This window comes from Geotrypetes seraphini, chromosome 2 (assembly GCF_902459505.1).
Source record: "Geotrypetes seraphini chromosome 2, aGeoSer1.1, whole genome shotgun sequence".
Taxonomy (NCBI): domain Eukaryota; kingdom Metazoa; phylum Chordata; class Amphibia; order Gymnophiona; family Dermophiidae; genus Geotrypetes; species Geotrypetes seraphini.
The window spans coordinates 419,888,663-419,911,795 of record NC_047085.1 but is presented as its reverse complement, the minus strand read 5'-3'; the positions used below and the strand labels follow the sequence as shown (position 1 = coordinate 419,911,795).

Genomic DNA, 23,133 nt, shown 5'->3' with positions numbered 1-23,133 from the left:
ACATTTGTCCTGGACTTGTCCCCCCTTAGCTTCAAACCATGTCCTCTTGTCCGTGTCGCATTGGACAATGTAAATAATTTATTTTCCTGCTCTATTTTATCGATGCCTTTCAGTATTTTGAACGTCTCGATCATGTCCCCTCGCAGCCTTCTCTTCTCAAGGGAGAACAGTCCCAGTTTCTTGAGTCGTTCCTCATATTCCAAGTTCTCTATACCTCTTATTAGCTTCGTTGCTCGTCTCTGCACCCTCTCAAGCAGTTTTATATCCTTCTTTAGGTTGGGAGACCAATGTTGGACACAGTATTCCAAGTGTGGTCTGACCATTGCTCTATAAAGCGGCATTATGACTTTCTCCGATCTACTCGTGATTCCTTTCTTTATCATGCATAACATTCTGTTTGCTTTCTTTGCCGCTGCCGCGCATTGTGCCGATGCCTTCAGGGTCCTATCTATCAGTACACCCAGGTCCTTTTCTTGTTCGCTCTTACCCAGAGTTGCGCCTGACATTCTATACTCGTGTTCCTTATTCTTACTACCTAAATGCATTACTTTGCATTTCTCCACGTTGAACTTCATCTGCCATTGCTCTGCCCATTTCTCTAACTGATACAAGTCGCTCTGGAGTTCCTCGCTATCCTCCTGCGATCTGATTGTCCGGCATAGCTTTGTGTCGTCTGCAAACTTAATGATCTCACTGGATATTCCGTCTTCCAGGTCATTGATATAAATATTAAATAGGATCGGCCCAAGTACCGAGCCCTGGGGCACACCACTAGTCACTTTCTCCCAGTCTGAGAACTTCCCATTTATGCCCACTCTCTGCTTTCTGTTTTCCAGCCATTTGCCTATCCACCTTTGTTTATCTCCCTCTATTCCATGGCTTTGTAGTTTCCTGAGAAGTCTTTCATGTGGAACTTTGTCGAATGCTTTCTGGAAGTCCAAATATATTATGTCCACCGGCATTCCACTATCAATTTGCATGTTCACGGTCTCAAAAAATTGAAGTAAATTCGTTAAACATGATTTCCCTTTTCTGAACCGAGCTCGCGGGGACGGGGCGGAGACAGGGACAAATTTTTCCCCATGTCATTCTCTATTCTATATACTGTATACTATACTGGTCTTATATCCCACAATTTTTCTTTTTTTTATATTTTCTTTTATTAATTTATGAATAATTACAAGTTAAGACACTTGTTAAGGAAATACAGAACTTGTTATCTACATTAAACAACTATGTCTATGTGTATGTAATAAATAAATGTCTCTTATGAGAATAAATCATTGTATGATCTATTTAGAATCAACTAATTAATTTAATTCAAAAATTATTCAAATTTGAAATAGAATACATATTCTAAATATAACACTTTTTCTACCATAGGAAATGATGATTTTTTTAAAAAATGAATTACATCTGAAGCAATTAATAAACATATTTTTAGTATTAATTATAGGAGTTAATTGTTCTGTTTTAATTGTTTTCTGATGCTATTTATCTGTGATCAATGTAGGGTGCGGGAGATAAATTATAAAATTGTTAATTGTGTTCTGTGTTAATTAACTTTACATCTGTTGCAGAGTTTAACAATTTCAGTAAGCAGCATCAATAGCTAAACTAACAAAATGTATGAAAACTGTTTACAGATCTGGATAATACTTACCATGCAGTAACTTATCCCAGGACAAGTAGGCAGCATATTCTTAACTGATGGGCGACGGCACTGACGGAGCCCCGGTATGGACAATTTTAGAGTGATTGCACTCTAAGAACTTAGAAAGTTCTAGCTAGGCCACACCGTGCATGCGCGAGTGCCTTCCTGCCCGACGGAGGCGCGCGGTTCCCAGTTTCTTCAATTCCGCGGAGCTCAACAGACGCGATTTTTTTCAACGGCCATTGGAAAATCTTTTTCTGCCTTCCCGCTTGCGTGTTTTTTGCTTCTCAAAGCTTCTTTTTCTTTTTCTATTTAATTTCTAAAATAAATAAATAAATAAATAAAATATAATTTATTTTTCTTTCTTTTCGGGGTCGCCCCGGTGGGGCCTATTGTCATCATAGAAGCCTCCGCTTTCGATTTGGCAGAGGCCGTGTTTACCTTCATGCCCCTTCAGCCAGGATTCAAAAAGTGCCAACGGTGTGCACGCCCCATATCATTGACCGACCCGCACAACTGGTGTTTACAGTGCTTGGGTCCGGATCATAGGGCTTCCACCTGCACCTGTTGTGCTACTCTTAAGAAGCGTACCTTAAAAAACAGGCAGCTTCAACAAAAGCCTTTGTTCGGTCCCGAGATGGCTGATCCCTCGGCATCGACACCGACATCGGCGGCTTCTCAACCGGCACCCACTTCATCGACGCCGCGCAACACCGCTCCGGCGTGGCACCCCTCAGGTAAGCCGGCTAAGAAGCCTTCCTCATTGGAGCGTCCTTCGGTCACTGTGGCAGAGAGTCCAGTCCTGCCGACCTCGAGGCGCCCCCGTAAACGCTCCGCCCCTATAGAGGTGAGTGCATCCTCCTCGGCCTCCTCATCCTCTGGGCGTCGAGCGGCACCGCAGGTACCGCAGAAAAAGAAAGCGATACCGGTACCTTCCTTAGATGACCGTATTGCGGCTGTCCTTCAAGTCCAACTTAAAGAGCAATTGCAGCAGCTCCTTCCTGCTCTGTTGGCACCGAACCTTCCAGTTCCGGTCCGGTCTAAGCTGCCGGTACCGGCCGTAGAGCAGCCTCTATTGTCAGCTTCTACTCTGTCGGTACCGGTCCACTCTGCCTCTTCGGCTTCCATGCCGGTGCTATCTGCAGAACCAAGAGGTCAGCATTGTGCGGTTCAAACAGCCAACCCCGCACCGATTTCTGACTCCCGGCACCGGCAACCACTGACTTCCCGGGTACTGCATCCCTCCGTTCTGGGAAATCGTTGCGCAAGACCAGGCACACCAAACCCTCGACGCCAGACTCCCGGGGCCATACTTCGCAAGTCAGAGACCCTGATCTTTGGGATGATTCAGAAGAGCCTTTACTATCTTCGCCTGAGGAGGACCCTTTTATACAGGATCCTTCTATCAAACCTGATTCATCTTCCTTCACCTCTTTTTTGAAGGAAATGTGTGAGTCTCTCTCTATTCCTTTGAAGGCTGAATCTAAAAAGTCCAAAACTTTTCTTGAAGCTTTGGATTTTGACCAACCTCCTAAGGAATTTCTAAAATTACCCCTCCATGATATTTTAAGAGAGACTTTCTATAAGAACTTGGAGACACCTTTAACAATTCCCGGTGCTCCCAGGAAATTGGACACTTTATACCGAGTAATTCCCATTCCAGGCTTTGACAAGCCTCAACTCCCGCATGAATCATTACTTGTGGAATCCACTTTGAAAAAGACTGCGAGCTCTAGTGTCTATGCTTCTGTCCCTCCTGGCAGAGAGGGCAAAGCTATGGATAAGTTTGGCAAACGCCTCTACCAAAATGCCATGCTTGCCAATCGCTCAGGTAATTATTCTTTTCACTTTTCTTTTTACCTGAAGCATCTTATCCAACAGCTTTCCTCTTTTGAGAAATATCTTCCTGATAGGAAGCTTGCCTCATTCCATCACTGCACATCTAATTTTTTGCAACTTCGTTGTTGTTTGGCGAATCCATGGACTCTACCACTCAGAAACTTTCTGCGCATGAGACTCACTGGGACACTCTTCTCAAAAACAAAAAGAAGCCTCCACTTGTCTGGCCTTTTCGCCAACAGTCGTCCTATCAGCGTCGCTATTCTGCTAGACCCTTACCATCTGCTCCTTAGCAGCCAAGACGCCAGCGTCCACAACAACGCCAACAACCTCGTGCACAACAGCAGCAACAGGTGAAACCTCCACCACCGAAGTCCACTCAACCCTTTTGACTCCACTCTCCAGGGCCTAGCCAGTCTCCTTCCATCAACCCTCCTGCCTCAACCCATAGGAGGCCGTCTATCTTTTTTTCTCAGCCGTTGGGAGATCATCACCTCAGACCAGTGGGTGCTCAATATCATTCACCACGGCTATTCTCTCAACTTCCAGACTCTTCCCACCCAAAATCCTCCAAAAGACTCTGCTTCCAACACTCCTCAGTCCTCCCTCCTCCTTCAGGAGGTCCAATCTTTTCTTCTTCTGGACGCCATAGAAGAGGTTCCTCTAGAACAGAAGGGGCAGGGATTCTACTCCCACTACTTTCTAGTTCCCAAAAGAACCGGGGACCTCAGACCTATACTAGATTTCCGAAATCTCAACAAATGCTTGGTCAAGGAAAAGTTCAAAATGCTTTCTCTGGCCACACTTTATCCTCTTCTTACTCAGGGCGACTGGCTATGCTCCCTCGATCTCAAAGAGGCCTACACTCACATCCCAGTCATCTGGCCTCCAGACAGTATCTCCGCTTCATGATCAATCGCTGTCATTACCAGTACAAGGTGTTACCCTTCGGTCTTGCTTCCTCTCCCAGGGTATTCACAAAGTGTCTCATTGTGGTGGCCACTTTCCTATGTTCTCACCATCTTCAAGTCTTTCCTTACCTGGACGACTGGTTAATCAAGGCTCCTTCATCTCAGGAAGTACTTCAAGCCACCAACCAAACCATTCGCTTTCTCCAACTTCTGGGTTTCGAGATCAATCTGCCCAAGTCGCATCTCATTCCCTCTCAGCGGCTTCAGTTCATCAGAGCAATCATGGACACTGTTCTCATGAGGGCGTTTCTTCCACCCAATCGCCTTCAGACCCTTCTTCATCTTTGTCAGCAGGTGCTTTTACAGCTGTCCATTTCTGCAAAACAAATGATGATACTCTTGGGTCACATGGCCTTGACAGTTCATGTCACCCCTTCGCACGTTTTCACCTGCGCACTCCTCAGTGGACCCTAGCTACCAAGTGGTCCCAGGCAACGGATCCTTGTTCGCGACACATATCTGTGACATCGTCTCTTCGACAGTCTCTGCAATGGTGGTTGAAATCTTACAATCTCTCCAGAGGCCTTCTGTTCCATCTGCCTCCTCATCATCTCGTCATCACCACAGACACATCCCCATATGCCTGGGGAGCTCACTTGAATGATTTCCAAACCCAAGGTCTTTGGACTGCCCAGGAAAAGAAGCATCACATCAATTTCATGGAACTCAGAGCGATGTTTTATGCCCTCAAGGCTTTTCAGCATCTCCTCTTTCCTCAAGTTCTCCTACTTTGCACAGACAATCAAGTAACAATGTACTACATCAACAAACAGGGTGGGACGGGCTCTCGCCTGTTGTGTCAGGAGGCCCAAAAGATTTGGTCTTGGGCGACAGCTCACAATTTGTTCCTGAAACTGTCTACATCCAGGGAGAGCAGAATTCCTTAGCAGACAATCTCGGCAGAATTCTTCAACCCCACGAATGGACTCTCGATCCCATAACTCTCCAGTCCATTTTCGATCAGTGGGGCGCTCCTCAGATGGACCTTTTTGCAGCTCCTCACAATCATCAACTGCCCCAATTTTGCTCCAGACTCTACTCCCCTCACCGTCTGGCAGCAGATGCGTTTCTCCTGGATTGGACCAATCTATTCCTTTATGCATTTCCTCCTCTGCCTCTCATGTTGCGGACCTTGTTCAAGCTCAAGAGGGAACAAGCCACCATGATTCTCATAGCTCCACGGTGGCCCAGGCAACATTGGTTCTCCCTTCTGCTTCAACTCAGTTCCAGGGAGCCCATACTTCTTCCACTGTTTCCTTCTCTGCTTACTCAGCATCAGCAGTCCCTCCTACATCCCAACCTACAATCTCTGCACCTGACAGCTTGGTATCTCTCGGGCTGACCTCAACCCATTCACTTCTTTCTCAGCCTGTCCGTTCTATTCTTGATGCTTCCAGGAAGCCGGCCACTCTTCAATGCTATCAACAGAAGTGGTCCCGGTTTTCTTCCTGGTGCTTTCTGCATCATCATGATCCAACTTCACTAGCAGTAGAACTAGTGTTGGATTATCTCCTTTCTTTGTCTAACTCTGGTCTCAAATCTACTTCTATCAGAGTCCACCTCAGTGCCATTATTGCTTTTCATGAGCCAGTTCACGGAAAACCTCTTACTGCTCATCCTTTGGTTTCCAGATTCATGCGGGGACTTTTCAATGCGGGGACTCTCAAGCCCCCTCCTGTGGTCTGGGATCTTAATGTGTTTTTTTCTGCCTTAATGAAACCTCCTTTTGAACCATTGGCCACAGCTCATTTCAAATTTCTCACTTGGAAAGTGGTCTTCCTTATTGCTCTCACTTCTGCCAGGAGGGTCAGTGAATTGCAAGCACTAGTTGCCGATCCACCTTTTACATTACATTACATTACATTAGGGATTTCTATTCCGCCTGTGCCTTGCGGTTCTAGGCAGATTACAATATAGAAAATATCTGGGCAGTTCCAGTAGAATTACATTTCAGGATAAGGGTAAGTTACAGGAACAGTAAAGGATTATGATACTTCAATTTCACAGAAGATAATACATATCACAGAAGATAATACATATAACAGAAGATAATACATATCACGGAAGATAATACATGTCAATTGAATCAAGTTAAATCGGGTGTAGTGTAAAAGAGTTACAGTACATTCTGGATCACAGACAAAGAGATACTATAGGTGGGTGTTTCCAAAGGCGTTGATTGGGGACTCATTGGGTGGTGGTTAGAGTGATGGGAGATATTTTTTGAACAGTAGTGTTTTTATTTCTTTACGGAACTCATTTATGTCTGTTGTTTTGGTCAGAAGTTTTGAGATGTCAGAGTCGATTTTAGCTGCCTGTGTCCCCAGAAGGTTGTCGTAAAGTTTCTTAAGACGAGTACCGTTGAGAGGTGGGTAGGTGAAAAGGTTCTGTGTTCTCCTTCTTCTGGGTGAGAGGTAGTAGTGAAAACGGTTGTTTAGGTAACTGGGTGCCGTGCCGTGCCGTACAGTCTTTCACCATGACAAGGTGGTTCTACGTACACATCCAAAGTTCCTCCCTAAGGTTGTATCTGACTTTCATCTTAACCAGTCCATTGTCCTGCCTGTATTCTTCCTGAAACCTCATTCTCATCCTGGAAAACAGGCTTTGCATACTTTGGACTGTAAGTGTGCTTTGGCTTACTATTTAGAGCGCACTAAGCCTCACAGATCGTCTCCCCAACTTTTTCTGTCCTTTGATCCAAATAAGTTGGGACATCCTGTTTCTAAACGTACATTATCCAATTGGCTTGCTGCTTGCATCTCGTTCTGTTATGCTCAGACCGGACTGCCAATGGAAGGTTCTGTCACGGCCCATAAGGTTAGAGCGATGGCAGCGTCTGTAGCTTTCCTCAGATCAACTCCTTTTGAGGAAATCTGCAAGGCTGCTACTTGGTCCTCAGTTCATACTTTCACATCACATTATTGTCTGGATGCCTTCTCCAGACGGGATGGACACTTCGGCCAGTCTGTTTTACAAAATTTATTTTCCTAATGGCCAACCTTCCCTCCATCCCTCTTTTTGTTATCTTGGAGGTCACCCATCAGTTAAGAATATGCTGCCTGCTTGTCCTGGGATAAAGCACAGTTACTTACCGTAACAGGTGTTATCCAGGGACAGCAGGCAGATATTCTTACGTCCCTCTCACCTCCCCGGGTTGGCTTCTTAGCTGGCTTAACCTAACTGGGGACCGCGCGCCTCCGTCGGGTGGGAAGGCACTCGCGCATGCGTGGTGCGGCCTAGCTAGAACTTTCTAAGTTCTTAGAGTGCAATTACTCTAAAATTGTCCGTACCGGGGCTCCGTCGGTGCCGTCGCCCATCAGTTAAGAATATCTGCCTGCTGTCCCTGGATAACACCTGTTACGGTAAGTAACTGTGCTATTTGGCGGTTTGAACAGAATCAACAAGGACTTAGGTGTCCTTTTATCAAGCTGCGGTAGGGGTTTAATGCGCGTAATACCGTGCGTTAAACCACCTGCGCTAGCCGCTAACGCCTACATTGAGCAGGCATTAGATTTTTAGCCGGCTGCGGGAGTTAGCGCATGATGAAATGTCCGACACGCTAACCCCGCTAGCGCGGCTTGATAAAAGGACCCCTTACTGTCTAAAATAATTAATGACTTTTTTCATTTCATAGAGCTTTTTTAGGACTGTGCTGCTGCACTGTTCTTAACAAAATTCCATTGTAACTTTGCTATGAGCTAAGAATGTGCTAAAGGCCTACTGTAGCTTAATTTGATTCATATTAGAGTTATTGTCAGGAGGAGGATTGCCTTTTTATAGTGATCAGCTATTACTGTGTTGTATTGTTTTTATTATTGATATTAAATACATAAAAATATTGAACATAAAAAATGTGGGGGGTTTTCCCATTCCTTCTCTAGTATGAATCTGATGAGTTGGAAAAGAGTGCATATCAGGAGTATGACAGTGACAGCGATGTTCCTGAAGAACTCAAAAGAGATTACGTGGATGAGCAAACGGGAGATGCCCCAGTAAAAAGGTAAACCCTTGCAATAAGTTAAGATCCAATACCACACTTATCATACCTTTAAATCAGTAATGGTTTTCAGTCTGGTTTGTTTTTAAGATTAATTTATCTTTATACAAGAGTATGTTGTGTGAAATGCATTTTTAAAAATATATATATAATTCTTTATTCATTTTATAACTTACATCAAGTACATCAACATTGATATTAACATTTTAACATAGATATATCACTTGAAATTCTACAATTAATTTTATCAAATTAAATTTATCCCCTTCCCTCCCATCCTTTTATATTTCATAAAAACATTTTCCAATAATAAATACCCCCCTCCCCCCGCCCAATTTCCATTTGTACTAATCAGGGAAGAAAAATATATACTCATATCCCCACGCAGTCTCCTTTTCTCAAGGGAGAACAATCCTAGTGTTATAAGTCTGTCCTCGTATTCCAGTTTCTCCATACCCTTCACCAGTTTTGTTGCTTGTCTCTGCACCCTCTCCAGCAGTTTTATATCCTTCTTTAGGTAGGGAGACCAATGTTGGACGCAGTATTCCAAGTGTGGTCTGACCATTGCCCTATAAAGCGGCATTATAACTTTCTCCGATCTACTCGAGATTCCTTTCTTTATCATGCCCAACATTCTATTTGCCTTCTTTGCCGCTGCCGCGCATTGTGCCGATGGCTTCAGGGTCCTATCTATCAGTACACCCAGGTCCTTTTCTTGTGCAACTCTGGGGAAGAGTGAACAAGAAAAGGACCTGGGTGTACTGATAGATAGGACCCTGAAGCCGTCGGCACAATGCGCGGCAGCGGCAAAGAAGGCAAATAGAATGTTGGGCATGATAAAGAAAGGAATCTCGAGTAGATCGGAGAAAGTTATAATGCCGCTTTATAGGGCAATGGTCAGACCACACTTGGAATACTGCGTCCAACATTGGTCTCCCTACCTAAAGAAGGATATAAAACTGCTGGAGAGGGTGCAGAGACAAGCAACAAAACTGGTGAAGGGTATGGAGAAACTGGAATACGAGGACAGACTTATAACACTAGGATTGTTCTCCCTTGAGAAAAGGAGACTGCGTGGGGATATGATCGAGACCTTCAAAATACTGAAAGGAATCGACAAAATAGAGCAGAGAAGATTATTTACATTGTCCAATTTGACACGGACTAGAGGACATGTAATGAAGCTAAGGGGGGACAGGTTCAGGACTAATGTCAGGAAGTTCTGCTTCACTCAGAGAGTGGTTGACACCTGGAATGCCCTCCCAGAGGAGATTATGACGGAATCGACCGTCCTAGGCTTCAAGAGCAAACTAGATGCATATCTCCTTAAGAGAGGCATATAAGGATATGGTGGACTATAAATTAAGCCAGGTGTACACCTGGCAGGGCCTCCGCGTGTGCGGATCGCCGGACTTGATAGACCGAAGGTCTGATCCGGAGAAGGCAGTTCTTATGTTCTTATGTTCATTTTTTACAATAATCTGATAATGGCCTCTACACATCCTGAAATTTATTAAAGTTCCCTTTTTGAATGGCTAATGTTCTTTCCATTTTATAAATATGGCATACTGAATTCCACCAAAACCTAAAGTTCAATCTATTCCAACTTTTCCAATTAAGTGTTATTTGTTATATGGCAACTCCTGTCAAAATGAGCAATAATTTATTATTTGTAGAGGATATTTAACTCTTAGCTCTCATCTCTATGCCAAATAATATTGTATCATAGGATGATGCCACATGATTTTCTAATAAACAATTTATTTGACTCCAAATTGATTTCCAAAATTACATAATAAATGGACAATAGAATAATAAATGGTCTAAAGTCCCTGCTTCAAGATGACAGTGCCAACATCTATCAGACTTAGAGCTTGAAGTGCATTTTTTATATTCTGGATATTTATTAAAACAGCCATTCATCATAGCCATTGTATGAAACGTCTGTAATTATACGGTATATCAGTGGTCTAAACTCACATCCCGCCAGGTATTATTTTGAGGCCCTCAGTATTATAAAGAATGATTCTTTTTGGAAAACTTGTGCCTTAAGTGTCCAGCGGTCGCGTTCTGGAATGTTGCCCACCTCACTGCTGTAACCTCACGCAAGCGCTTTCCTGTACGTGATTGTTCTCTCCACTCCACCTCAAAATCGCGTACAGACGCAGGAAAGCGCTTGCGTGAGGTTACAGCAGTGAGGCGGGCAACGTTCCAGAATAATGGTAACATACCAAGGGCCTCAAAATAGTACCTTGTGGGCCGCATGTGGTTCGTTGGCTGCAAGTTTGAGACCACTGGTTTAAATGGTCTATGGAAAGGAAAGGAATTGGGATTTCTATATTGCCTTTTTGTAGTTTTACAACCACATTCAAAGCGGTTTACATACAGGTACTTCAAGAATTTCCCTATCTGACCCAGTGGGCTCAAAATATCTCTAATGTACCATGGTCAGTATTCTCAGTGGAGAAGGATAAACAGTGAGGTTCAAAAAAAACGGCATGTTTTCCTCTATGCATCCCCTCACAATCACAAACTTTCAGTCTTTTGTTCCAGCATTTACACTCCTAATCGCCTAGAGTCAGATACCTTACTCCTGGACTGGCCACACAGATTTCTATATGCTTTCCCACCAATACCTCTCATCAGAAAGACTTTATTCAAACTCCATCAAGAGCTACCACCATGATACTTATAGTTCCTCAGTGGCCATGACAGCCATGGTTCCCTTTCCTTCTCCAACTTAGTGTTCAAGACCCACCAAACTTCAAACCTTTCTAACACACTGCTGACTCAGAACGAGGGATCTCTTCTCCATCCCAATCTATGCTCATTAGCTCTCACAGCATCGTATCTCTCTCCCAATCAGTAAATACTTTTGCATTCTCTGCTCCAGTTTCAGCTTTCATTGAAGCCTCAAGAAAGTCTTCCATTGAATGCTGCTACCGCTTTAAGTGGACTTGCTTCACCCTCTGGTGTAATCCTAATTCTCTAGATCAGTGGTCTCAAACTCGTGGCCCTGGGACCACATGCGGCCCGCCAACTACTAGTTTGAGGCCCTCAGTATGTTTATCATAATCGCAAAAGAAAAAATAAAACAGTTTCTTGATCATATGTCTCTTTAGCTATAAATTGCAATATTATTATTAAGACTTAGCCAAAAGGAAAGATTTATAAACTATAAAGAGTTTTAGCTAATGCAAAATTGTTATTTCTTTAATAAGACATTAACTATTTTTTCTGAGGCCCTCCAAGAACCTGCAAATCCAAAATGTGGCCCTGCAAAGGGTTTGAGTTTGAGACCACTGCTCTAGATCCAATCACCTGTCCTCTCCCATCAGTCATGGACTATCTTTGACAAGAAGCTATATTGCACTGATGGGCTACATATTACTACAGCAGGAAAAAGAAACCTTGCAGAGAAATTTAGACAATATTTTTCTAGGCATTTAAACTAGAAGGTGGGAGTGGTGCATGTACGAAGGACAATTATAGAGACCACCCCCAGAAAAAGAAAAGATGTGATAGTAGTAAAGACTGCAACAATAAACAATATCAGCAACTCATTTCTTAGTATTGCATCGGAAAGTGAAATGAAACAAAAATCCATATGAAAAAGGAGATTATCGCTGAAAAATAGCTGGAAAGCGATGACCACAAATGCTCGAAGTCTAAGTAACAAAGTTCATGATCTGCAAGCCCTGATTATAGAGGCAGATCTAGATATTGTCGCTATCACAGAGACATGGTTCAGTGAATCACATGGATGGGATGCAAACATACCGGGATATAATCTTTTTAGGAAGGACAGAGATGGTCAAAAAGGTGGAGGAGTAGCTCTCTATGTAATGATCAATATCCAAGTGACTGACATGCAAGGGACCTGAGGAGAGGAAGAAGCGATATGGATCGCTCTGAAAAGAGAAGATGGAACTTCTATCTACATGGGTGTAGTCTACAGACCTTCGACTCAATCGCAGCAAATTGATAAGGATCTGATTGTGGATATCCAAAAGTTTGGAAGGAAAGAGGAGATTCTGCTGTTGGGAGATTTCAACCTGCCAGATGCAGACTGGAATGTTCCGTCTGTGGAATCGGAAAGAAGTAGAGAGATTGTGGATGCCTTTCAAGAAGCTCTGCTCAGACAAATGGTGACGGAACCCACAAGGGAAAAAGCGATATTGGATCTGGTCCTCACAAATGGAGAGAGTATCTCTAATGTTCGAGTGGGCGCTCACCTGGGAAGTAGCGATCATCAAACAGTTTGGTTTGATATAACGGCTAAAGTGGAGAGCGGCCGCACGCTACTTAAAGTCCTAGATTTCAAACGTACGGACTTTAATGCAATGGGAGAGTACCTGAAGAAAGAGCTGTTAGGATGGGAGGACATAAGAGAAGTGGAAAGACAGTGGTATAAGCTGAAAGGAGCGATAAAAATGGCTACAGACCTTTATGTGAAGAAAATCAATAAAAACAAGAGAAAAAGGAAGCTGATATGGTTCTCCAACCTAGTGGCTGAGAAAATAAAGGCGAAAGAGCTGGCGTTCATGAAATATAAAAAAACCCAAGAGGAGAGCAGAAAGGACTACAGGGTGAAACTGAAAGAAGACAAGAGAGAGATACGTCTGGCGAAAGCACAGGCAGAAGAACAAATGGCTAAAAATGTAAAAAAGGGAGACAAATTTTTTTTCATATATATTAGTGAAAGGAGGAAGATGAAAAATGTAATTGCTAGGCTAAAAGATGCTGGGAACCAATATGTGGAGAGTGATGAGGAGAAAGCAAATGTGCTAAACAAATACTTCTGTTCTGTGGTGGAGAGTAAAACTGTGACTGAGTTCAAAGTAGCATGGGATGAACACAGAGGATTTAGAATCAGAAAATAATATTAAATATTGAATAAGGCCAATACTGGGCAGACTTGCACGGTCTGTGTCTGTATATGGCCGTTTGGTGTAGGATGGGCTGGGGAGGGCTTCAATGGCTGGGAGGGTGTAGATGGGCTGGAGTAAGTCTTAACAGAGATTTCGGCAGTTGGAACCCAAGCACAGTACCGGGTAAAGCTTTGGATTCTTGCCCAGAAATAGCTAAGAAGAAAAAATTTTAAAATTTAAATTGAATCAGGTTGGGCAGACTGGATGGATCATTCAGGTCTTTATCTGCCGTCATCTACTATGTTACTATGTTACCTCTGTAACTCTGGTCTCAAAACTACATCTATCAGAGTTCATCTCAGTACTATAACTGCATTTCATGCGCTTCTGGATAAGAAACCTTTATCTGTACAGATTGATGAAGGACCTTTTTCATACTAAACCACCAATCAAGACTCCTCCAGTTGCTTGGGACTTTAATGTTATACTTTCTACTCTGATGAAGCCTCCCTTTGAACCACTAGCGACTTAATCTCTCAAACACCTCACGTGGAAAGTGGTATTTCTAATCTGTATTACATCGGCTCAAAGAGTCGGTGTACTGCAAGCACTGGTGTCAGATCCACCTTACACAACTTTTTACCATGACAGAGTGGTTCTCCGTACTCATCCGAAGTTCCTCCCAAAGGTGGTCTTGGAGTTTCATCTCAATCAGTCTATAGTTCTCCCTGTCTTATTTCCAAAGCCACATTCTCACTCTGGTGAAACTGCACTTGAACTGTAAACGTACCCTTCCTTATTACTTAGATCAAACCAAGCCTCACAGAACTTCTACTCAGTTGTTTCTATCATTTGATCCAAAAAGACTTGGAGCTCCTTTTACCAAGAGAACTCTCTCCTAATGGCTGACAGACTCTCTTTTTGCTATACTCGGGCTGGGCTGATGCTAGAAGGTCATGTCACTGACATAAAGTTAGAGCTATGGCCACTTCAGTAGCTCACTTACATTACACTCCCATTGAGAACATCTGTAAGGCAGCTACATGGTCCTCCATGCATACATTTATATCTCACTACAGTGTTCTTCCTAAGGCCTTTTAGCCGGGTGTTCCCCCCTGCTAATTTAGATGACCACCCGGCTGTCATCTATCGCGAATCCTGCTGCTGCCACTGCTGCTCAATATTTTTTTTAAAAACCAACAAATACCTCTCACTGGCTTGGAGATTTTCTGTCTTAGCCCGTAGCGAACTCATGCTTCAGGGCTCTAACGTGTGCGTGCCGGCTTCCCTTCTCTTCCCTCCGAAACTGGAAGTTACGTCCTGGGGGGGAAGGGGGAGGGAGATGAGAATGGAAGCCAGCACGCACACGTTAGAGCCCCGAAGCATGAGTTTGCTACGGGCTAAGGCAGGAGACAGGTCAACGATGGAGGGAAGCTTACAACTTGCTGCTTTTACTTGCTTCGGCCTTCCTCGCTGCTAGGTCCTGCCTACTTTTTGTTTCTGCAAAAGCAGGACCCGGCAATGAGGAAGGCCTGAAGCAAGGAAGAGCAGCAAGTTGTAAGCTTCTCTCCGTCGCTGACCTATGGAAGATAGGTCAGCAATGGAGGGAAGCTTACAACTTGCCTAGTAACTCTGCCGATGGGTGTGTGAAATGGGAGGAATGGGAAGAGAAATGCTGCCTTCACTCAATTGGGGTGAGGGGGAAGATAAATGCTGCACCCAATGGGGAGGGGAGGGGGAAGAGAAATGTTCTGCTGCTGCACCCATTTTTTGAGGGGAAGGGGGGAAGAGAAAAGCTGCTGCACCCAATTGTGGGGGAAGAGAAATGCTGCTGTTGCACCCAATTGGGGAGAGGAAGAGAAGTGCTGTTGCTGTTGCACCCAATTGGGGAGGGGGAGGGGAAGAGAAGTGCTGCTGCTGTAGCACCCAATTGGGGAGAGAGAGAAGGGGAGAAGGAAGACCAGGGAAGGGAGAGGAGAGGAAAGAGATGCCAAGACAATGGGAGGGAAGGAAAGGAAAGGTGCTACCAGATCATGGAGGGGGGGGGGAAATGTCAGAGTATATGGGGGGAGGGGGAGGAGGCAGATGCCAGACCAGGTGGAAGGAAGGAAGGAGAAGAAATACCAGATAATGAAGTGGGAGGAGGAGATGGCAGGAGAGGAGAGAGATGCCAGGCATGGGGGGAAGGAAGGGAAACTAAAGGAGACAAAATGCCAGACCAGAGGGAAAGAGAGGAGGTGCCAGAGGAGGGAGAGGGAGAGATAGGAGGGAGATGCCAGGGCATGGGAGAAGAGAAGGGAAGGAGATAGAGATGCCAGACCATGGGGTGGAGTGGGAAGGAAGGAAGGAAAGGAGAAGAGAGAGATGCCAGAGCATAGGGGAGGGGGTAAAGCTGAAATGAATCATGTGCAAAGGAGAGAAAGGGCACAAGATATACAGTTTATTTAAGGGACATAGAAAGAGGGAAGATGCCATATGGAACAGAGGGAGGGCGGACACTGGTTGGAAAGGGCAGAGAGAGGGTGGAAAATGATTTTATTTTCAATTTAGTGATCAATTTGTCAGTTTTGAGAATTTATATCTGCTGTCTATATTTTGCACTATGGCCCCCTTTTACTAAACCGCGATAGTGGTTTTTAGCACAGGGAGCCTATGAGCGTTGAGAGCATCGCAGGGCATTCAGCGTTGCTCCCTGCACTAAAAACCGCTATCGAGGTTTAATAAAAGGGGAGAGGGTATATTTGTCTATTTCTGTATAGTTGTTACTGAGGTGACATTGCATATTTTAAAGTCATCTGCCTTGACCTCTGAAAAAACCCCGGATACAAATGATAATTAACATTTTCTCTGTGTACAGTGTGCTTTGTGTTTTTTTAAATTGTATTGTTGATAGATCATTTTGACTTGGTCATTTTAAAAAGTAGCTCGCAAGCCAAAAAAGTGTGGACACCCCTGCTGTACTGTCTTGAAGAAAGATTTAGCCTCTGAAAGCTAATTGAAAAATGGATTAGTCCAAAAAAATTGTATTTTCTTATTTCTCATTTGTTTTATTTCTATTTGTTAATTTGTAAAGTGGTGATTGTTATGTAGCAGGTTTTTTTTCAAATTTACATCTACTGTCTTTATATTTTCACAGCATTAGAGGACATGTAACTGTCTCTGTGGTGTTGCATTGTATGCAGAGTCTGGTTTATTGGTTCAGTTTAACTTTTGTCTACATAGTTCTATTTTTAGTTTGTGATTATTCCATATTAGGTGAGGGTGTATCTGTCTGTGTGTATGAAAAGGACATGGCTTTCTGTTAGCATCGACTGTACAGGATCAATTGACTGTGCAGGATCTGGCTTGTTTAGTTTTACAATGCGTGTGTTGGTGTTCTAGTGCTCACTGCAGTGTTTAAGATGCTGCCTTTTCCTAGGTGCACCTTGTGTGACTCATGGATTATTACTAAAAATATATTTTTTTATATATAGAGGAGTGGGTTGTTAAAAAATGATCAGCACTGGCTGTCATATATACTAGGTACGCCACTGGATTTAATGACCCCATTCTAACTTTACTGTAGATGTAGGTATTGTGCCCCCCCCCCCCCACACACACACACTATAAAGAATTAAATTAAAGTTGTATTAGCATCAAGCAGCTTTCAAATGACATTATAAGCAAATAAAAATAAAATATTTTTAATATATTGCTAATTATTACCTGCATCTTTATCTAAACTGTTTTGCCCTAACTCTCACTTTGCACTACAGCAAAATTAAAAAGTAGCAGATAAAGATCAATCACACAGGTCTCCTTCAAGACTCAGTAATACCTCTCCATAAATTATGTGGAAGAGGTCTGGAAGTGGGGATCACATCTATTTCATTTCCTCAGTGAGCCTCAGGAAGGAACCTAGTGATCAAAACATTATTAGAGGTGCTGTAGAGCCATTTCTTATATGATTGGATGAGCTATATTTATCTTTTTTTTTTTTTTTTTAGTTGTTTAAATTCATACAAAAATAAATGGCTAGATTGAACCTAATGACTTCATTAACGCATTTCCCTTTTTTTAAACCTCTACCATTTGAAAGAGGGCAAATATTTAATAATTCCCTTCTAGAATTGGATACTTCTTAAATTTAGTAAAAATATTCTGGCACAAGTGTCAAACCTTAAAAAAGGAAGTCATATTGAGCATTGGAAAATAATAATAATTAACTAATAAAAATAGTGCACATTTAGGGCTCCTTTTACTAAGCTGCGATAGCGGTTTTAGCACACGCTTAGCATGCACAGAATTGCCGCATGTGCTAGATGCTAACGCCAGATTAGTTTTCCCACATAGCGCGGGGGTTTGCATGCATTAATATGCTACACGCGTTAAAAATGCTAGCGCACCTTAGTAAAAAATGGGGTTAATTTTCCCCACCTCGCCCCACCCAGCTACTTTTTCATGCCACCCGACTGGAAAAAATTTCTGGGAAGAACACTGCACTATTGTTTGGAGAATCATTCCAGATGGGATAGTTACTTCGGCCTATACTCTATTTAAATGCCAACTTCCCTCTACCCTTATCTTGGAAGCTAGGGAGTCCCACATATGAGAAGATGCTGCCTGCTTGTCCTAGGATAAAGCACAGTTACTTACCTGTAACAGATGTTATCCAAGGATAGCAGGCAGATATTATCCAAGGATAGCAGGCAGATATTCTCACAACCCTCCTCTCCTAGATGACTTCTTAACTTTTTTACTGAACTGATGGTCCAGTATCAGGCAGGAAGGCACTGATGCATGTGCAATACAAGCAGTCTCAAGACTGAAATTTTTTAAAGTGACAGTACCCTTTTGCACTGTCAGTACCGGGCTCCATGAATGACATTGCCTACATGTGAGAATATCTGCCTTCTGTCCTCATTTAACACCTGTAACAGGTAAGTAGCTGTGCTTTCTGGCTTCTTCTTTATCATTTAAGCCATAGATAAATAAATTGTGGGTTAAAAAAAACACACTTTCAAACCACTTTGTTTGAATCAATCTTACTTTACTTTATCTTATTTATTGGCCACAAGTTTGATATTACTACACTTAGGGATCCTTTAATTAAGGTGCGATAGACTATATGGCACTTCACGCACACAAATTTCATTAGTGTGTGCTAAATCTTTGGGTGCACCTTAGTAAAAGGACTCCCTAGACCATATGTGTCAAACACAAGGCCCACAGGCTGAATCCAGCCTGCCTGACCGTTTTGTACGGCCTGCGGTGACTGTGTGCCTGACACTACATTCCAGGAACCTCCTTGAGTCCCAACTCCCTCACCTGCCACCTCCCCGCCGCTGACATTTAAAATCTTTAGGCAGCCAACGCAAAACCTACCTCTCGCTATTAGCCTGCCCCGGAAGTGTTATTTTTGAGCGTCCTTCCTATGAGGGAAGAGGAAGTGCTGCAGAAAGAGCACTTCTGGGGCAGGCTGAGGGCAGGAGGTTGGCTTTGCATTGGCTGTCCAAAGATTTTAAATTTCAGCGGCAGGGAGGTGGTAGGTGGGGTAGTCAGCAACTGGGTACTGTCGTGCCATAGGACCCAGCTGAGAGGGGAGGGCTGGGATTGGGAATGAGGGAAGGACATGCTGCACGGGCTGCAGGGGGAGGGGGGTGGGAAAAAGAGAAGGACAGATGTTGCACAGGCTGGGAGGGGGGTTGGGAAGGACAGAGGCTGCATGGGCTGGGGATTAGGAAGGGAGAAAAAGAGAGATGCTGGTGGGTGAGGGAAGTGAAAAAGAAAATTCTTGAACATAGATGTTTGTGGAGTGGGAGAGAAAGAGAGATGGTATATATTGAGAAGAGGGAGAATTGGACATGATAGTGGTGGAGAGGAGGGAGAGAGAAATGTTATACTGGGAGGGAGGAGAGATTACTCAACGAGGGGAGAGATGTCAGATTCCGGAGAAGGGTAATGGAAGGAGGGAAGAGAGATGTCAGACCACAGCAATGGGAAGGAGCAAGAGATGTCAGACCATGGAATGGAAGGGAAGGAGAGGAGAGAGAGATACCAGACTGCAGGAAGGGATGATGCCAGACCACAGAAAGGAGAGGAAAGAAGGAGAGAGATGTTAGACCTCGGGAAGAGGGAGGGAAGGAAAGAGAGATGCTGACCATGGTAGAGGAGAGAGATTCCAGGCTATGGGAAGGAGAGGAGAAAGATGCCAGACCATATGAGGGGGGAAGGGGGGAGACAGAGTTGTCTGACCGTGGGAGAGGGATGAGATGGTGCACAGGGATGGGGGAGAAGGGGAGACAGAGAGAGGAGATGGTGCATAGCAGTGAGTGCGACAGGGAAGAGATAAGAAGAAATGCTTATTATAGATGGGAATAGGGGAGAAGAAAGAGGGAGGAGATGGTATACATGGATATTTGGGAAGGGAAGACATGGAAGAGCAGATAGATTTTGAGAAGAAAGCAGAAAAATGGAAGAAAGTTGAATGTTAAAAGTTAATGCTAAAGATGAATGTATCCTTAAGCAAAATCAGGGATAATAAATATCAAAAGGAAGTCAGAAAGACGTATACAGTGGTGCCTCACACAACGAACTTAATTGGTTCCAGGAGCAAGTTTGTTATGCGAAAAGTTCGTTATGTGAAACGCGTTTTCCCATAACAATACATGTTAAAAAAAATAATTCGTTCTGTAGCATAAAATATGCTAAGATGACATAAAAAAAGATAAATTTTTGTTATTATTTTTATTTAGATACATCTAAAAACATACCGTATTTGCCGGCGTATAAGACGACTTTTCAGTACCTTAAAATCCTCCCCAAAGTCGGGGGTCGTCTTATACGCCGGGTACTGTTTACATGCCCTTACTTTACATGCCCTAACATCTCCTTCTTTACCTCCTTACGGTGCTTACGGTAAGTCCTCCTGGCCCTGGCGACCCCCCCCCCCCTAGTTGTTCGGGCCAGGAGGGAGCCTAAATCCTCCTGGCCACGGCGACCCCCTAACCCCACCCCGCACTACATTACGGGCAGGAGGGATCCCAGGCCCTCCTGCCCTCGACGCAAACCCCCCTCCCCCCAACAACCGCCCCCCCCAAGAACCTCCGACCGCCCCCCCAGCCGACCCGCGACCCCCCTGGCCGACCCCCACGACACCCCCACCCCTCTTCCCTGTACCTTTCTGTAGTTGGCCGGACAGACGGGAGCCAAACCCGCCTGTCCGGCAGGCAGCCAACGACGGAATGAGGCCGGATTGGCCCATCCGTCCCAAAGCTCCGCCTACTGGTGGGGCCTAAGGCGCCTGGGCCAATCAGAATAGGCCCGGGAGCCTTAGGTCCCTCCTGGGGGCAGGGCCTGAGGCACATGGTCGGGTTGGGCCCATGTGCCTCAGGCCCCGCCCCCAGGAGGGACCTAAGGCTCCCGGGCCTATTCTGATTGGCCCAGGCGCCTTAGGCCCCACCAGTAGGCGGAGCTTTGGGACGGATGGGCCAATCCGGCCTCATTCCGTCGTTGGCTGCCTGCCGGACAGGCGGGTTTGGCTCCCGTCTGTCCGGCCAACTACAGAAAGGTACGGGGAAGGGGGGTGGGGGTGTCGTGGGGGTCGGCCAGGGGGGTCGCGGGTCGGCTGGGGGGGCGGTCGGAGGTTCTTGGGGGGGCGGTCGTTGGGGGGAGGGGGGTTTGCATCGAGGGCAGGAGGGCCTGGGATCCCTCCTGCCCGTAATGTAGTGCAGGGTGGGGTTAGGGGGTCGCCGTGGCCAGGAGGACTTGGGCTCCCTCCTGGCCCGATATTGTCGGGGAGTTGGGGAATCGGCGGGGCAAGAGGGCTTGGGCTCCTTTTTGCCCCGATCGTGTCGGGGAGTCGGGGGGGCAAGAGGGAGCCAGGCGGAGAGAGGGCAGTTAAGCGCAGTGCCTGCGCGGAAGGATGCAGCTCGGGCGACTTCGTTGTGTGAAACGAAGTTCGTTGTAGGGAGCAAGACATAAAGTTCGTTGTGCGCAGCGTTCGCTGTGCGAGGCGTTCGTTATGCGAGGCACCACTGTATATCCAAAAATGAACTGACTTCTATTAAGAACACTGTCTGAAGAGAGTGATCAATTGTTTGTATAGAGCGCTCAGAGATATGAAACTCCAAAGGGTGAAACTTAAAAAGCCACCCTGCAAAAAGGTGATCATGTTATAAGAAGGTGTAATGACTGGAAGATGAATTCCTTTTTGCAGGGTGGCTTTTTAAGTTTCACCCTTTGGAGTTTCATATCTCTGAGCTCTCTATACAAACAATTGATCACTCTCTTCAGACAGTCGTCCCATCCCTTTTATCATTTTTGTCACCCTTCTCTGTACCTTTTCTAATTCTGCTATATCTTTTTTGAGATACGTTAACCAGAATTGCACATAGTATTCAAGGTGCGACCACACTATGGAGTGATATAAAGGCATTATAACATTCTCATCCTTGTTTTCCCATTCCTTTCCTGATAATTCCTAACATTTCATTTCCTTTCTTAGCTGCCACCGCATACTGAGCAGAGGATTTTATCATATCCTCAAAGATGAAACCTAGATCCTTTTCCTGGACGGTGACTCCTAACATGGAACCCTGCATCACGTAGCTATAGTTCGGGTTGCGCTTTCCTACATTCATTACTTTGCACTTGCTCATATTAAATGTCATCTGCCATTTTGATGCACAGTCTCCCAAGGTCGTCTTGCAATTTTTGGGAATCTTCTTGCGACTTAACAACTTTGGCCCTGATTCTCTTAGGGATGCTGAAAGGTGGTGGTAGGCATCCTACCACCGCCTAATTTAATTGTTTTAATTGACGATATATGACATGGTATTAACTACTCTGTGTTATGTTATCTGCTCTCATAAATTACTGTTCAAATTGTAATGCTAATCCTGTCCAATTGTCATCAGTGCTTTAGATAGTTAATGTAACAAAGTAATATAGTAGCAGATAAAGACCTGTTTGGACTATCCAGTTTGTCTAATAACATAAACTCATAGCATATGATGCAATATACTTTATAAGTTTATGTTATTAGACAGACTGGATGGTCCATGCAGGTCTTTACTTTATTACATTAACTTCATCAAGCATTGAGTGGATGGCAATTGTACAGGATTAGCATTACAATTTGCATAGTAATTTGTGAGAGCAGATAACAGAGCATTTAACACTACTTCAAGTTAATGCATTTTGCATTTCCTATGCATTAATTTTGGCATTTTCCACAAGCTAATTACAAAGCATTGGTAACCTTTACTAAATAGGGATCAAAGTGTTTCTATTCATATTTAATTGGCATGTGTTCAGAATTAAGACATTTATGAAAAAATTGTAGTATTGTATATTTTACTCTTCATGGCTGAAAAGTAAATAGAATATTTAGTTAAGAGATTTATAGTCTGCATCATCCACTTCAAACTGCTTCTTGAACAGTATATATAATCATCTTCCAATTCCTTAGAGAATCATTGAATAAGGATTCAAGTTCCTATCTACAAATCCTTCAAAATGTAATTTGGTTCTAAGATATAACACACTGGTATGGCCTAAGTTGGCTAAATCTTTGGCCATACCTTTTAACAATAGTATTGTTCAAGCAATCACGTTGGACAGCATAACACAGTTTCATTTAGTGGTACTTGAAAGATACCTCATGTTTTTTTGGCTTATCATCTATCAAACTTTGATACGACTGTGTCTTGACTCTTGAAGAAGGCACTTAGGTGCGAAAACACTGGCTGTGTTAAATCAGTTAGCTGTTTCTAACTAATAATCAGTAAAGATCCCAGTTGATACATCTCTACTATCTCA

At 44.1% G+C, this 23,133-nt stretch overlaps 1 protein-coding gene across 1 annotated transcript in view; it reads left to right on the top strand.

Moving 5' to 3' along the window:
* VPS50 (VPS50 subunit of EARP/GARPII complex) overlaps positions 1–23,133 on the top strand; it is a 337,660-nt gene that overhangs the window by 190,325 nt on the left and 124,202 nt on the right. Inside the window, 1 exon segment of the mRNA XM_033931131.1 lies at positions 8,346–8,464. Coding sequence (XP_033787022.1) covers positions 8,346–8,464 — 119 coding nt within the window.